Source organism: Drosophila nasuta, chromosome X, assembly GCF_023558535.2.
Source record: "Drosophila nasuta strain 15112-1781.00 chromosome X, ASM2355853v1, whole genome shotgun sequence".
NCBI lineage: Eukaryota > Metazoa > Arthropoda > Insecta > Diptera > Drosophilidae > Drosophila > Drosophila nasuta.
Window position 1 is genome coordinate 24,345,549 of NC_083459.1, and position 17,186 is coordinate 24,362,734.

Sequence of the window (17,186 nt, forward strand, 5' to 3'; positions counted from 1 at the left end):
TTTAGAATCAATGATTGACACTCTGCTGCGATTGTGATTGTAATGCTGATTCAGCAGAATTATGCTTAACCCCACAACGATACACGCTGCGTATGCGCAATATGTCGCATAGCGTATACGTCACAACAGTTTTCATTGGACAAAAATGCATTTTGCAAATTCTCCTTAATTCTGCAAAAGACTTGGAAAATTCTCACAACCGATTACTCTCAAAGTTATCGATACAATCGAAATCTAGGAAAAAGGTCACACCTGTAAGGAATCGAAATCGCGAACAAGGGTCACACTTTGAAAGAGGAAAAAACGTTATCGCTGCAATCGAATTCTAAGAGTAAGGTCACACTTCGAAAAGGAGACGAACGGGGAGAAACAAACTCAACAATTCGACTTGCAAGCCAGAAATAAAAGTATTCAAATAAAACTTAATAGATATTAACATAAAAAGAACAGACTATTAATGATTACTTTATTATGTTTAAGCCTACTTCATTTTGAATTCATTGCTTTCCAAGTTTTAACATCAGTAGGCTCTGACATTTTTACTTTCCTTTGACTTTTAACACTTGTCTCTCATTGTCGTATAAAATATCGTCGTGCAAAATCATTTAGGATTATTTATTATTATTAGAAAAATTTGCCCTTTATTTTTCTCGAAAACGATCACGATGGAACATGTTAATTTGAATGGAAAGCATCCAGTGGAAGAAGAACGGCCAGTTGACATGACAGACTGCGCCTTGATGAATAAACCATCGTAAGCTTCAGCTTTAATTTCGTACAGCTAACAACAGGTTTAGGTTTATGTGTCTACCATTAATAGAACATCGAAACAAGCGCTTAAAAAGCGCGGTCCAAATTCAAAGATAATCACAAATGCAGACACAAAGACTAGTCCGCAAAAAGCGGATCCAATGCCAGCCGTAAATGGGCCCCCAGAACTGGAGATGCTAGAACCTACTAAAAAACCTAACACTAGGCTGCAAAAGCGATTGCAAAGCCAACAATCAAGTAATGGAGCTCACACAGCTACTGATCAATCTTCCTTTTTAATGACAACCCCGATAGATCCAAGAGTCACAATACAAGTAGAAACTTCCGAGAGGCTTGAGGCTCCAAGTAAACCTAACACTAGGATGCAAAAGCGGTTGCAAAGCCAAGGACTCCAACAGCCTCTGCCTTAAGGTAATAAGTTAACTTTTTGTCAAAATTATTAAACCGAACAACGTCATCATTTTCTTTTGCTCATTTCTAGATTCTATATCGACAACAACACAAGATACATTGAACACAAAAAGGAAAAAAAAATAGCATAATACACAATTTGTAAACAACATTTGATGACGCCAAAACTTGGACGCGTCATCATTTCTTTTTTCGGCAACTTTCATATACAATATTCAGAATTCAAAAATGTTTTTGTAAACAATTCATTTTCGTTGCGAAAATAAAACATTAAAAATAATATTAAGCATATTTATAAAATGTATTATATAAATTGATTTTTAATCCGCATCAACAACCCATAAGTTATTAGGAAAATTATAAAAAAAAAAAAAAAAATTCTGCTCTAAATGCTCTAAATTATAAAATCTATCTCGATCGATTTTTGATCCAAAGTTATCAATCGGTGCAGTTAAAATATGAAAAATATGCAGTGTATGTATTAAGACGTTTATTTAACATAAACTTAGGATTCGTGATATTTGAAGCACACAATGAGAACGTCGAAGAATTTAGAAGTAATTAAAAAAACATTTTATATGGTAAGAAAAATAACTTCTGATAAAGTGGCTTCAATTTTTTGGCTATATACTATAATAATAATATATTTTGAATTTAATGGAATATGGTTAACCTCAACATTTCAGTATATATTGAGTATATTATTTTTGTATATTCTAAGCAATGATGTAGACAATCTGGTATATGTTGCACACTATCGTATATTTTGAATGTAACAGTATGTTGTTATAGTCAACGTTTTAGTATATTTTTAAGACTTTACTGGCATATTTTGTACACTATTGTATACTAGTGTAGCAATGTAATAGTATATCATTATATCAGTATTTTATCCGGTATATTTTGTACACAATGGTATACTCGGAATGTGATGGTATACTTAACAAATTTAGTATATGTATATCATGTATATTTTTGGTATATTTTAACGATCGCAGTATCTCGCAGTGGATTACGGTCGACTGCAGCTTTCCCCCACTTGTTTTTTAATATTATATTTCACATACCTGGAATTCAAGCATGTTTTTCTTTTTAGTGTTTTATGCCGTCACCCACCCCGTTGCTAATCCACCCCGTTGCTTATTACGCCCGGGTATAGGTTATAAAAATTGAATTAAAATCCGCAATGCGCCCACTCTCGCTCGTTGATCATTACGTACGCAAAACAATGCCACAAAACACCACAGCAGCAACAGCAACAACAACAACAATAAGAACAACAACATCAGCAACAACAATAAGAACAACAACAACAACACGTAGGCGTCCTTCAAGCATGCCAAATTCCAAAATTCTTGCGTCGGTCGTCGACGTCGACGTCATTTCATTTCCCCCAGCGAGAGAGAAAGAGATGGCGAGAGTGAGGGTTTCCCTCTCCCCTCGCCACAGCCCACAAATTGCAAACGTAAATATTTACACATGTCTTACAAGAGTTGGCGATTTTTCACTGTCCGATTCACTCGGATATCTATAGAACATCAGCTCCGTCAGCTTACGCTGGCTGCTGCGTTGGAATTTCATTGGCATTTCCAATTTTGTACATTTTCATTTTTGCATACCCCGCAGTCGGCACACATTAAAGGGCATGATGTGTAAGTGAATCAAGTTAAGTAAGCGAAGACCCGCGATTTTTCGTACTTACAATAACAACTTCAAATTTGGTTGCGAACAGATCAAAATTGTTAAAGTTATTTATGAAGAAATTGTATAGGGATAGAGAGAGGGAAGAAAAAAGGTATGTTTTGGTATATTTTGAACATAATACTATGGCAATATACCAAATATAGTCTTCGGTATATTTGAGTAATTTTTCGATGTGTTCATCTGGTATATTTTTAGAATAATCGAGTATTGTAAACGTAATAGTATGCCGATATACCAAATATAATCTTCGGTATATTTGAGTCTTTTTTTTCTGTGTATTAATTTGGTATATTTTTAGAATAATCAGGCACGCTTAATGCACAAAATTCAAGGTAAAGAGTAACATAAATTATGTAAGTAGAATAACAGAGATCATTTTGCAAATGTAAAGTTGTACAATAATTGTATACTACTACCGGGTGTTTTGCAGTCGAGCACACACTCTCCCATCATTTGGATTATATATTTTGATATCGGCACAAGAGAGTTCAATGCGAACTGCGGCTGCCAACAGTCAGCGCCATGGAATTTTGAACTCGATCGATTTTGTTTTTTTGCCGTAGATCAGGCATGCAAAAAACCAAAGCAGAGAAAGAGATAGAAAGGCAATGAGGAAGGGGGGAGAGAGAAAGAGAGAGAGAGAGAGAGTCCAGCAAATGCACAATTTGATGATTATCAAGAGCAAAGCGAATTTATCTTTTGCACATGACCGCCAATCATCATCTGGGGCCATCAGGGCCAAGTGAGTGCTCATGGTGAGTGCTCGTAGTGAATGCCAAGTGAATATACATCATAATCGTCACAGTCATCGTCATCATCATCATTGGGGAAAATGAAAAAGCAAACAGTTGCGTTTAATAATACAAATAATAATAATAATAATAATAATGATGATGATAATAATAATAACAATTTCGCTTTTGGCGCAGCGCATTTTGCGTCATTTGGCGCGAGTGTTTTCAACACTTTTCCACCGTCCCGCCCCGCCCCTTTTCTTCCCTTCCGTTCGCTTCACTTCCCTTCCGTCGATGCCACGCACATCGAAAATGGCTATAAATAACCGCATATTCTGCGCCATAATGCACAATAGTAATGAGCATAAGAATAAAAGCAAAGCGGAATGATTCAGTGTGCGCACGCTGCGTATGCGCAATTTCATGCATTGCGCATACGCCACCGTGCAGAACGCCCACTTTGATTGCGCTCAATCAACGACCATCGATTGAAGCCGCTGCACTTCATGACTCATCCCTATTCCCCTTTCCCTTTTCCCTTTTCCGTTCACCCCTCTTCTTTTTCTTTTGACGTTTTCATTGCTATTTTGAAACAATTGTCTAGGCGTGTGTCATACTCAAAAGACTCATATACTCGCATTCACATTCGCATTCACATATTCAAGTATTCGAATGTGTTTTCATATTCAGCTTGCAACAAATATTGCCGCCCGGGACGCTCATAATATACACTATACACTATACACTATAGACGACGCTACATATTTTTAGATAATCATCTCGAGAAAACCCAAAAATCATCTCAACAGCGAGATGAATGAATAAGTTGCACTAAAATGGCAATAAATATATGTATTTTGTGCCCAATTCTTTTTTGTGCTCTACATTCGTAAGCGTTTTCCTCATAGACACAATTCAATTATACCATATTTCGCTATCAATCATTTTGAGTTGACTTGCTGAAACTCAGCTCAATTTGTTAACAAGTTTTGCATTCTGCTTTGTGCTGCATATTCGTAAACGTTTCCATATTCTATGGAATATTTGCAAACATTGATGCTGACTTTCTGTAATTTCAATTATTTTAATAATGATTTTGATGTGTTAAACTGTTTTCAGAAAGGTTTTTGCACTCTGCTTTGTGCTGCATATTCGTAAACGTTTCCAAATTTTATGTAATATTTTCAAAGGATGACGCTGACTTTCAGTCATTTAAACTATTGAGAATGCTTTTGACTCCAAGACAAATGTGTTAACAAGTTTTGCATTCTACTTTGTGCTGCACATTCGTAAAGGTTTCCTTATTCTATAGAATATTTGCAAACATTGATGCTGACTCTTTATCACGCAATCTATATTGAGAATGCTTTCGATTCCACAGCAAATGCGTTAACAAGTTTTGCATTCTGTTTTGTGCTGCATATTCATAAACGTTTCCATTTTCTATATTGTTGTGGGGGACTTTGTCATGCAAACTAAATTTGATTGCTTTGCAAAATTCTCTGTGTGAGTCACAAACATAAATACTATAAATGATTATATGCACATATGTAGCATAGATATATGTACATATGGGAATAGATAGAAGACAAATTGCACTTTCAGTTATGCTTGTAATTAGACGAGTATATTACTTGGTTAATAATCGCAATGGCAGCGAATGAAATGGCTTTGAGCCAAGCGCAAAGTAATCGCATACTATTCGTAGTATCGTGCACTTTTAGGCCTTTCAACGCCCGCAGATGCAAATCAAATAAATTGATGCTAAATGCACATTTACGACACAATTTTGTGCAAAAGCATATTGTTAAAAGTGTTTCTGAAATGTGCAACACAGGAAATCGCTGAGGCGAACGCATTTTCATTCATGAGTTGATTTTATTTATTGGGGGGAGGCAATGCCAATGCCTGCACAATATATGTATGTACAATATACATAATCGAGTATATATATAGTATATATCATACTATATATACCATATAGTATTCACCTGGCTCTCGTAATGAGCAATTGCCCAACATCGCCATGCACTTGTGGCTGTCAGCCAAAGCAGCCTCCCAAAAAGCAACAATGCATTCCGAATTTGTTTAATTAACGAAATAAACTCATGCTACAAAATATTTGCAATTTGCACTCGTATTTGCGTCCGTAAGATCCTTAATAAATCTCGCATCTCGCCAAATTTGACAAGCCAAGGCAGCTGGGCACGCGCACTTAACGCATCTCTAAAATGTATTCAACTATTTAATATATTCTCGTTGTACTTACTGCTTGCTACACACACATTTGGTTCACTTCTTTATGTCGTGGATCGATTGGATCGAGCTGCGTTTCATTCTCACATAGCTAAAGACGTTCGCATTTTTGAATGGCATCCAACATCTTCAAGCATGCACTTCTTCCCTCTTCTATTCTTCCAACTAGCGATGAGCGCGTGACACGACACGACACAGCACGAACGATAAAACACGACACGAACGATACAACGTGGCTTCCTAAAATGATATAACTATAACTTATTATTAAAAATTAATCAAATATTATCTGTACATTAGCATTACTTTCTTTATAACTACTCTAGAATTTTGAGATATGCCAAAATACTGCATTTTTACGCATAAATACTATATATTTAATGCTCTTTGCTTATTAACGACAATAGTATTCTCTTTTTTATTTAAAATCATTTGTTTTCATTAAAAATATGCATTATATTTTATATTTTTTTCAATAAACATAAATCTAGTACTTTTCAAACAAGGTATTACACGAAAATAGTGTTTGTTAACGATAAAATAGCAAGCTTTTTTTTTGTAGACAACTTTTTTGATTTCAACTAAAATTCAAAGTTTTTTCATTCAAACTAAATCTTGAATTTTGAAGTAGAAAATTCAAGTTTACTAATAAATGCTTAACTTCTTTTGAAATACAATTATTTTATTATTCAGACTATTATTACAAAAATACTGTTTTTTGACCGATAAATACTAAGTATTTAATGCTCTTTGCTCTTCAATAATAAAAACTGTTCAATTTTCATAAAAACTCATTTGATTCCATTAAAAATCTGCGTAATCACTTTCAATTCAAATTTCAATAAACAAAAATGTAGAATTCAAATAAAATATTACAAGAAAATAAATTTTATATACTTTAATTGGCTTTTTTTTTTATTAAGCAACCTATTTGGTTTTAATCAAAACTCAAAGTTTATTTTATTTACCATAAATGTCAAATTTTTGAACCGAGTATTATAGGCATAAAAAGTTTACTGATAAATACTGATCTACTCTTTGTATGGTAAAATATTGTTTTTGGTGGCAAATATTTTTGGCTCTATTAAAACTGTTGTTAAATAATTGACGTATTATTAATTATTAATAATCTTGAGAACTGCAGTTTCCTCACCGAATCGCGCACTTTTCACAAAAAAAATATATAAGCTAATAGAATTATGCGCTATGAAAATAGATGTGTTGCTATTGATTGATGATCCGTCTCTGTTATTGGTTTGGGGCGTGTCACGCGATCAGCTCCCAGTCGCGATCGCAATCGGGCAGGAGGGATCAAGGGTGGAAATAGTCGATTGGTTAGACGTATGTGCTGCAGGTACGATATATTCGTCCCTGATCACCGCATCATATTGCACTGACGCCGCAGACGAAGAAGAAGATGAAGACGAAGTCCGATTGCGAACGAAGTCTGATCACTTGCCGTTTAGATGACACAATCTATTTTTGATTGTCTTTACGTCTGGCGGACTGATCAGATAATCAAAGGGGGCAGATGCTGTCGCCACACACACACAAACACATAGAAAGAGAGCACTTCCGGTTTTTCCCAAACGGCAATGTCAGCCAAAACTATGTGAATTCGAATTTGTTGCGAATTCGAATGTTTGTTTGCCTAGCAACCACAAGAAGAAGAAGAACAGTCTTCGTTTCAATCTTTACTGATTGGATTGCGGTTTCTTCTTCTTCTAATCGAGAGCCTAACCCCAACCTTAACCTCAAACGCAACGAAGCGATGCGTCTTCTCCTTCTTTGTTCTTTAGAATCGTCTTTCAACAAGCCATTCAAATTGCATTCTCTCTCTCTCTCTCTTTGCATTAAGTAATGCGCGCCAGGTGTTTGCTTTAAGCTCTTAAGTGGCGGTAAACATTTTGGTCAGCTATGTTACAAAAGAGTGCTCTTAATACAGTAATTAATGCCTAGGGAAAAACTCTATGCTACAGTTAGATTTTATATTCCATAAAGCATTAAAGAAAATATATCGAATGATTAAAGAAAATTTTAATTTTTTTTGATACAGTAATTAGATCTTAATCAAGTTTTATCAAACTTCACGAATACAAAGACTGACAGAGAGTAAAGTGTTATATAGCTAGATCAAACTTCTACACACAGAATATAGCATAACTTTCATTTATACTAATTATGACTTTAACGGACTTGCCGTAAAGTTAACGATTTGTTAAACTCGCACAATTTTGATTAAAATCGTGTGCGTTATCATTGCAGCATTGTTTTTATTGATATTGTCTCGAGCGCAACAGAGCAAGAAAACTGTCTAAATTTAAAAGAAAATGTTGAGAGCAGCTGTGGAAATGTTGTTTTTATTTTCTTCCAACGTGAGAGTCTCTTCACATCTATCGCTGTGTGAGTGTCGCTCCCTCTCTCTCTCTTTCTTTCTCACTGTGTATGGGTGTGTGTTTGGTTGGGCTGCCGGCGCAGCTATAAAAAGAAAGCGCGCTCGCTTTCAGCGCTCACTTTTGGTCCCAGCAACCAAACGGCACAGACAACAAAATAACACACACTCGCAGAAAACACAAAAATATACAAGAAAACAGCAAAAGAATTGCATATCCTCGGCTATTTTTTTTTTTGTAACGTTTCAATATAACGAACAAGTGTCGAAATCGTTTTGAAAAATTTATAAATATAACAAGAAGCATACTATACCCAAGTCCAAGTGCATTTGCATTGAAGTGAGAATACGTAGTGTAAGCCAAAGGAATTCCATAAATAAACTCAACAAAAAACAAACAGGAATATTTCAAGTAAAAATCAAAAACATCATCTACAAAGTGAGTGCAAAATTTTTAGCGTTCAAATTGAGCGACATTTCTTTTTTTTTTTGCTTTTGCCATCGGCAGGATGGCAGCCATCTTGAGTTGCCAACTGTCAAAAAGGCACAATCAAATGCATGCATATATCGATAAACAAAACTTAACGAGGTTGGCAAGCCGAACTTGCGGGCCGTATTAATTATGAAAGTGGTATTGTGAAAATGGAAAAACGGGATTGGGGAAAATTGAAATAGAAAAACAGAAGCAACGGCAACATAGAAAATTCCGGTTCAATTCTGTGAGGTCTCTATTTGGGGGCATTGCGCATGCGTACCTGCTCAAGTCAAGAGTCAAGAGTTCAGGCCAGGTGCTACACACATACATATATACAAACGTGCATACGTACCGTCGTGTGTGTGTGTGTTGCGATGTCTTTTTACTACTTCTACTTCTTCTTCGTTTGCCCCGAAGTAATTTGATTTTGTTTTGCTTATTTCTTTTGGGGCCGCTCCGTTTCTTCTGCTACTTGCTGCTTCATTTTTTTGTATTTTCTTTTTTTGTGGGTCTCACACTCTGGGTCACAAAAGAAATGCTAAAAAAAAGTGATGTTGTGTAGCAATGCGAGGGCAAAACACAATGGGCGCTGAAACGAAACAAATTTTCATTGTTATTATGGTTGTGGTTGTTGTTGTTGTAGTTTCTTGTGGCGTTTCTTTTCCGTTTAGTTTAGTTGTTTATGTGGTGTTTTTTTTGGCTCGCAAAAGTAACGTTTCGCAAAGTTTAATTGGCCTTTATGTTTACATTTACATTTTGCAGCAATCGCAACAGCAGCAGCAGCGACAGCAGTTGGAGTTCATACACAACAAAAAAAAAAAAAACACAAATAGAGAGCGAAGCGAGACTGAAGTCAATTCCGGTGTTCGCTGTTTTTCTCAAATTACAAAACTGCAACAACAACAAGGTACGCCACCCACCAACACTACAAACAATATGACCGATGTATCGCATGAATTAGGAGCCCTGCGCTTCGTGGTGGTAAGTAATCGATATTCGATCCTGCCGAAAACTGATGCAAAGCTTGTAGTTGCCTGAAATCGATATACCGCTCGTCCAGTTAATCATTCTCATTAGCGATAACTCTCGCGAATACACCTCCCACCCCTTCCACCTAACACACGCAAACACACACACACACACACACACACACACACACACACACACACACACACACACAATCCAATTAGCTGAGAGCCAAAGTTGGCACTGGGCGCAAACAAAAGGCATTTGTGGAATGCCTCGAGAAAAATCGCGTATAATATTCAAACAAAAGGAAAAAAAAGAGAAATTTCACTGTCAGTGATTTTTATAAATTCCCATGCGCATTATTATTGTTATTATTATATTGCAAATATCTCGTGCGACAAATGCCTGAACATTATTTATGTGCTAAAAAGCAAACAAAAATAACAACAACAACAGCAACAGCAAGCGTGGAAAAAATGTCACAGAAAATTTGTATTTTCATTTATATGAAAAAATTTGTATGTGTGTGACGATTTGTTGGCTGTTTTTCATTTCCACAACGAAAACCAAAAGCAAAGCCACAAAAAGCAGCATGATTAAAAATCATTAAATTCAAATGGCATAAATTTCGACATGCTGCAAAGCCCGAAAAAAAAACCGACAACAGAATCATCGAAATATTTTTTTGGTTGACAATACAACGAAGTTCTAAATACCCTTTCCGGTGAAGAGATTATTGAATTGGAAAATATACTCTACAAAATGCGATATCAAAACTTTGAAAAACCACTTGAAGACATTTTCATCTCAATTTGTAGCTTGTTCAAAAGAATATTTATTAAGTTTTCTAACGATTCCCAATAGACATTATCTTTGTGAGATCGTCACAGATTTGGTGACAATATGCTAATGATCTCGACCTCTTCAGGGTATAAAAGCAGTTTTCAATTTTATTTGCTTGTGCTTTAATTTGTCGCCATAAGAATTGCCAAAAGATCGGCTAGATGAATACACACACACACACATATGTATGTGTCTCTATGCCATCGTGTGTACTATATATGTGCATATATATGTATATATATATACTTTGTCTGACAAAAGAAACAAATTTTTGTCGCACTGTGCAAAAGATCAAAACACGGAAAAATTCTTGGCAATGACCATCGTTTGAGTTGAAATAGCAATGTTATGTAGTCCCCCCAAAGTATTTATGTATCTCACTCGCTATATAGTAGACACATATTATACAGAAAGATATACATACATATACATATGAAATCCGTCGAGTTTTCTTGAGTGACAACGGCGCCGACAGCGACAGCGACAACGACAAATCGAAGCATTTTCATTATAAAGATATGTTATATGCACTTAAGTACGATAGACAAACTTAGCAGATGCTTAAACTTTAAAGTTAATGTATAATGCTTCAATTGAACCGGTTTGGTTCGGTTCATTGGCTCGTTATAAGATACTGTTATCATCATAAACATAAATCTCATTTGATACCACCTCAAAATTCACGTGCGTTTGGTTTTTTCGAATACCCTGTACGTCAAATTTGAGCTAAAATTGAGCATGATTTTTTAAAGTGTTGTTGAAAAACAAAATTCAATTTTTCAATAAATGACGTTCACTAATTCGTACTTTCAAAAAAAACAACAAAATAAAGTTTAAAAATAGATAATACCAAAAAAAAAAAATTAAATTCAATTTTAAAATTAATTAAGTTCACTATATATATGACTTTTATTATTTATTATTCAAAAAGTAGATAATAAAAAATTAAAGATTTATTTAAAGTAAATATCGTGAAATATAAATTTGCAAATTAAAAAAAAGAATACCAAACATATATTTTAGTATTTTACAGTTGATCGCACTTGTCTAGCTTCTGTTTACTTATTATAAATAGTATTTTTGAAACAATAATCATAATAATTTCCCAACACCAATGAGGTAAATGGGAAAATTTTCATTTCAATTGACGACAACAACAACAACGACAACGACTTTCACCTGTGCGAATTTACTGCATATAGTTAGTATCTGTTTATACTAAGTGCACTCGACAGACGTTTTTATAGGGTATATAACTGTCAGTGTGATTTGCCAAATGGTTATAAAATCATTTCATTCATCGCCAGGCGCTGCGCAGTTATTTATTTATAAGTATATTTCTTTTATATTGAATATATGAATGAATGAAAAAATTCATGAAGCCAAATGAGCTGGCAACCCAAAAATTGATTGAAGAAATTTTTTGGATATTGATCAAAACGACAAACGGCGCCATTGACAACGTCATTGCCTCCTGTTTGCTGCTGTTTTCTTTTTTTCTCCTTATTTATTTATGTATCTTTTGCCAAAATTAAAATTCGCAAGGGGCGTTATAACAAAATGACCATCTAAAAAAAGACATTGCATACATAAATCATATAACTATGCAGATTGTGTGTAAATATTGTATTTTTATTTATTTTTTACCTTCACTATTTTTTTCGGTTTTTTAACAATAAAGTGTTATCAAATCGCACAAGTTTGCATAAAAAAGATTTTTCAACACACTCACCCAACAAAAATATGTATTAATGGGGGAAACAAACAAAATACATTCGCAAATAAAATTAAAAAAGAAAAAAATTTACCGTGAAGGTCGTTGTTGATATGTTGTATTCTCTTTTCAATTTTATTTGTTGTTGTTTTTGTTTTTTCTTAAATGAAATTGTATTTCTTTTGTGTGTGCTTTGGCTGGTTGAGGAAGTGTAGTACATTTTATTTTTCGTCAAAGTTTTGTTTTTATTTATGGCCCGACATTTGCGCATTCCATTCGTCCCATTTGCTTGTTCAATATATAATATAAATATAGTACATAGATATTTATGTATAGACGTGGATATAGAGATACACACACACTTGGTGCTTGCTCAAATTTTGAAAATATCGCGCACTTAGCAAAATGAAAAATTTAACAACATGTAAATCTGCTGTTATTTAATTACAGCCAATTAATTCAAACACTTTGTCACACGTGTGCCGCTTGCTGCACATTCAAATTTAAATACAATCCCGCCGACGTTAAAAAATGCAAGAAGTTGGCAACGCAATGCAATTGATATTGCGCTGCCAAAGTGCAAATGCAAGAAGTTGGCAACGCAATGCAATTGATAATGCGTTGCCAAAGTGCAGCAAAGTTAACAGACAGTCTGGCAGCGCTTACTAAAGCTTGAATTCAATGTGAATCATTTTGCGGCTTCCCTTTGTGTTGTGTGCGACACATATAAAAATCAGATAATCTCTTTTATATTTAAAAATTAAAATTAGACTGAAATCCAATCAGCGTTCAAAAATTGATAGAAGTTGCAATGCAATTAATGATGCGCTGCCAAAGTGCAGCAAAGTTATCGGACAGTCTGGGAACGCTGGCTTAAACTTGAATTGAATGTGCACCATTTTGTGGCTTCCCTTTGTGTTGTGTGCGACACATATTAAAACCAGTTTATCTCTTTTCTATATACTGCAGGATTCGCCGCTATCGTCGAAGGTGGCCATGTTCAACAATCAGGCGACACAGCACAAGCAGTCGCAGTTATTGAATCCCTTTTCGCACGATGGACGCGCCACATCGCCGAAGCCAACGTTCTCCAAGGATCAGTATGGCAAACCCTTGGCCGGCAGTCTGACTGAGATGCGTGGCCAGAAGGCCAACATGCATGTGATGAAGGAAATGCTCGAGTTGTGCCAGATCATTGACTCCGAGGGCTATCAAGTGAAGGATGAGCCCAGCATGCGCGTCATTCCCTTTGGCGAATTGTTCAACGTGAGTTCAACGCATTTCTTTGTTGAACCTTTTTTTACTTGAATGTTTCCCTCCGCTCTCTTTTGGACAGATTTACAACTACATCTCCGACAAGGTGGTCGGTATTTTGTTGCGCGCTCGCAAGCACAAGCTGCTGGAATTCGAGGGTGAGATGCTGTATCAGCGACGTGATGACGATGTGCCCATCTTTCTGCTGCGACCCATTAAGCAGATACGTCAGGAGCTCAACGAGAAGATCGAGGACATCAAGCGTGGCGCAAGTCCAGCGCCACAGTCCACCTCGGTGCTGCTCGATAAGTCGGCGCATGAACAGAAGCTCAAAGTGGCCGCCAACGAACGTCAGTCGAAGTCACGCACGCCATCGCCGGCGGTTAAAGCGAAAGCCAAGTCAAAGTCACCATCGCCAAGTGCAGCAGCGAAACCAACAGAACAAGAGGCAGCCACAAGTCCAGCAGCTGTTGCTGCTTCTGTTACTCCAACAGTTGTTGAGGAGCCAAAGGCAGCTACAACAGTTGAGGAGCCAAAGGCAGCTACAACAGTTGAGCAGCCAGCTGCTGCCGTGATCATTGAGCAGCCTACTTCTTTGCCAGCAGTTGAGATCACACCAGTTCCGGCAGAGAGCACAGAGCAGGTGGAGCCAGCCAGCGCAGTCGAAAGTGCTGCTTCAGAAGTGCCGGCTCCAACACAAGCTGTGGAAGCCACCGCCGAGGTGCCAGCTGCACTAGTTGTAGAGGCAGCTCCAGTTGCTCCAGCTGAAGTTGAAGCTGTTCCAGTTGTTGTTGAAGCTACCACTGAAGACACTGCAAGCCAAGCAGCAGCAGCTCCCGTTGATGCTCCTATTGTAGTCGATGATTTGCCCACAATAATCGTTGAAGCCTCCGCCACATTTGTGCGCACGGTCAGCGTGGATAAGCTGGAGACGCCAACAGAAACAGAAGCTGCAGCTGCAGCAGCAGTTGCAGCAACTGCTGCTGAGAGTGCCTAAGAAAGTTGAATTTGGAAATGTTTGAGCACACACACACACATAAGCACACACACACTCGCAACCACTAAAGCGGCAGCTTTAAATTGCAGTAATATACATACATACAATATAGTTTAAAGCATAGTCTATAACTTTAATGATTAGTGTTAACAGCACTGAAGACAGAAAGAAGAGCAACTACTTATAATTGAATTAATACATACGTCTAAAGTAAATGTAATACATATATAGACACAGTATTATATAAAACTCATACTTATTAATGCATGGTTATTATATAATATGTTGTAGTAGTTTAATACAAAAACACACACAAATATACAAAACAAAATTGTATAAATAAAATACAACAAATAAAAAAAAACCAAACCAAAAAAATTCAAATTCAAACTCTGGCGTTGCCAGACTAATGTCAGGCGCGATGCAGCAGGTGGATGAAGACCAGCAACGGTCTGGCAACGCCACAACCACCTAAAACAGCTGTTTTGCTGTGCCGCCTTTTAGTTCGTTCGCAAAGCATTATTCATTTTCGATTCCAATTGTCTTGTAACAATGCGCAAGTTCACAGCGTTTGCTTGCGGCACAGGCGCCGGCCTTGCCGCCTACTATTATCAAAAGCTGCGCGATCCACAATTTGTGGCACACAACTCGTGGACGAACAGTTCGCAGCCGGTGCCGGATTTTGCGCTGTGGGACAGCAACTGGGACTGTCGTGACCCGAAGAGTCTGGTGAAACCGCAAAAGAACGATATGCCGCAAGAGCAGAATCGCTACAACAGCGAACTGGAGAAATCGGTGCCGAAATACGCCCGTCACATCATCCTGATACGACACGGCGAGTACCTGGACATTGGTGAGACAGATGAGACGCATCATTTAACGGATCGCGGTCGCCTGCAGGCCAAGTACACGGGCAAGCGACTGCACGAGCTGGGCATCAAGTGGGACAAGGTGATTGCATCGAATATGGTGCGTGCCCAGGAGACAGCTGATATCATCCTAAATGAGATCGACTACGATCGCAGCAAGGTGACCAATTGTGCGTTCCTCCGCGAGGGAGCTCCAATACCCCCACAGCCGCCAGTGGGTCACTGGAAGCCCGAGGCATCGGTGAGTCAATGGCCATATCCATATCCATGTGAAGAGATTGAAGCATGACCACACACATTCTTGTTGTTGTTCATTGCAGCAGTTTTATCGCGATGGCGCACGCATTGAGGCTGCCTTCCGACGCTACTTCCATCGGGCACCGCCAGAGCAGGACAAGGAGACGCACACACTGATCGTGGGCCATGGCAATGTCATACGCTACTTTGTCTGTCGTGCTCTCCAATTTCCCGCCGAGGCGTGGCTGCGCATCAACATCAATCACGCCTCAATCACATGGCTAACGATCAGTCCGTCGGGCAATGTCTCCATACGTTATCTGGGCGATTCGGGCTTCCTCCCGGCCAAGCAGCTCACCAATCGCATACCGCGTCAGGCCAAGAATGTTGTCTAGATTCCAGAAATCTTTTTTTTGTTCACTTATTGCGCCAACTCTTTAGCTTTTAAGTTCATCAAAGTGTTTGTCCCTTTTTTTTTACACATTTATTATTATAATTTCTTTTTTGGTGCGCCCGGCAAAAATAAATTCAAACGAGATTAGATAAAAGCGCGTTGTAAACCGAGTGGAGAACACTCCATTCATTTGTTTAAACAACTGGATCTCAGTGATTAGCAAAGCTAAAGACATCAAACTTACGCCCAACAAAAGCTAAAATTGCCACGTTGCTTATGATAAAATATTGTAGAATGACTTTCAATTGAACTTCGTCTTTAAAGTTCTTTTATGTTAACTGTTTTGTCAGTTGTAATTTAAACTTGGGTTTTATTAGGCCATCAACTTAAATGAGCTATAAAAAGATCACAGCTTATTTCATTGACCAGTAACCGTAAATTTTAAATCGTAAATCTCAACTGTAAGTGGGTAATTTTCTGGCATAAAAACGATGAACTTAAACAATTTGAAAAGCAAGTAAAAAAGCTATAGTTGAGTGTGCTCGACTGTGAAATACCCGCTACCCATTAGGGATAAAAGCAAAACATTTTGAAATATACCAAATTTATTATCAGACATACTGAAAATATACCAAACGTTATGTATGGTATATTGATATTACACTACATTCAAAATATACCATATAGTGCAAAATATTCTGAAGGCTATGTTGAGTATAACTATAATCTTTATGATCGGATCAAAAAAGAAATACTTTTCTATGGCTAAAAATGTCAACTTACTACGGGACTTTGCTGACAATCTGATATATTTTGCAAATTATGGTATATTTTGCAGTCTATGGTATATTTTGCAATGTGTGGTATACTTTGAATGTAGTACTATATTTAATATACCAAATATACTAAGCGGTCTATTTCAGTATTTTGTGGTATATTTTTAGACTATGGTTTTATGGGTAGCGGGTATCTCACAGTCGAGCACACTCAACTGTAGCTTTCTTACTTGTTAAGCTATAAATAGGGAATTCTCTGGCGAAAAAACGATAAGTTGGAACCATTTTAAAAACAATTAAAGCTTATTCTTGTAGCCCTGGATTAGCACTATATTTAGAGCTAAGTTTGATTGATGTTATTATTTTTTAGTAACTTTTTCTTATGTGAAG

General features: G+C 37.0%; 3 protein-coding genes across 5 annotated transcripts; all 3 read left to right on the forward strand.

The window, feature by feature from the left end:
• Nucleotides 1–558: 558 nt before the first annotated feature.
• On the forward strand, nt 559–1,463 carry LOC132796535 (uncharacterized). Its single transcript, XM_060807735.1, has 3 exons — nt 559–754; nt 821–1,182; nt 1,253–1,463. The coding sequence occupies exons 1-2, from the start codon at nt 666–668 to the stop codon at nt 1,179–1,181; spliced, it is 450 nt and encodes a 149-aa protein (XP_060663718.1). The 5' UTR covers nt 559–665; the 3' UTR covers nt 1,182; nt 1,253–1,463.
• A 6,933-nt stretch (nt 1,464–8,396) lies between these two features.
• LOC132795238 (angiomotin) lies at nt 8,397–14,881 on the forward strand. 2 transcript variants are annotated; one of them, XM_060805851.1, is made up of 4 exons: nt 8,397–8,707; nt 9,506–9,650; nt 13,239–13,535; nt 13,606–14,881. In XM_060805851.1, exons 3-4 carry the CDS (start codon nt 13,266–13,268, stop codon nt 14,518–14,520), a joined length of 1,185 nt encoding a protein of 394 aa, XP_060661834.1. In that variant the 5' UTR covers nt 8,397–8,707; nt 9,506–9,650; nt 13,239–13,265; the 3' UTR covers nt 14,521–14,881. The 2 variants fall into 2 exon arrangements, with proteins under 2 accessions (XP_060661834.1, XP_060661833.1); XM_060805850.1 differs by having other exon boundaries at nt 9,506–9,724; nt 13,606–14,880.
• Nucleotides 14,882–14,984: 103 nt separating this feature from the next.
• Nucleotides 14,985–16,160, forward strand: LOC132795239 (serine/threonine-protein phosphatase Pgam5, mitochondrial). 2 transcript variants are annotated; one of them, XM_060805853.1, is made up of 2 exons: nt 14,985–15,630; nt 15,713–16,160. In XM_060805853.1, exons 1-2 carry the CDS (start codon nt 15,073–15,075, stop codon nt 16,019–16,021), a joined length of 867 nt encoding a protein of 288 aa, XP_060661836.1. In that variant the 5' UTR covers nt 14,985–15,072; the 3' UTR covers nt 16,022–16,160. The 2 variants fall into 2 exon arrangements, with proteins under 2 accessions (XP_060661836.1, XP_060661835.1); XM_060805852.1 differs by having other exon boundaries at nt 14,988–15,630; nt 15,710–16,160.
• Nucleotides 16,161–17,186: the final 1,026 nt, after the last annotated feature.

What these genes read in the sequence shown, in the direction of transcription:
- LOC132795239 (XM_060805852.1), top strand. Translation starts at nt 15,073, where the DNA reads ATGCGCAAGTTCACAGCGTTTGCTTGCGGCACAGGCGCCGGCCTTGCC. An exon ending in ACTGGAAGCCCGAGGCATCG is followed by an intron (nt 15,631 to 15,709) that starts GTGAGTCAATGG and finishes TGTTCATTGCAG; the next exon opens with CAGTTTTATCGCGATGGCGC.
- LOC132795238 (XM_060805850.1), top strand. Translation starts at nt 9,680, where the DNA reads ATGACCGATGTATCGCATGAATTAGGAGCCCTGCGCTTCGTGGTG. An exon ending in GAGCCCTGCGCTTCGTGGTG is followed by an intron (nt 9,725 to 13,238) that starts GTAAGTAATCGA and finishes TATATACTGCAG; the next exon opens with GATTCGCCGCTATCGTCGAA. An exon ending in CCTTTGGCGAATTGTTCAAC is followed by an intron (nt 13,536 to 13,605) that starts GTGAGTTCAACG and finishes TCTTTTGGACAG; the next exon opens with ATTTACAACTACATCTCCGA.
- LOC132796535 (XM_060807735.1), top strand. Translation starts at nt 666, where the DNA reads ATGGAACATGTTAATTTGAATGGAAAGCATCCAGTGGAAGAAGAACGG. An exon ending in GCCTTGATGAATAAACCATC is followed by an intron (nt 755 to 820) that starts GTAAGCTTCAGC and finishes TACCATTAATAG; the next exon opens with AACATCGAAACAAGCGCTTA.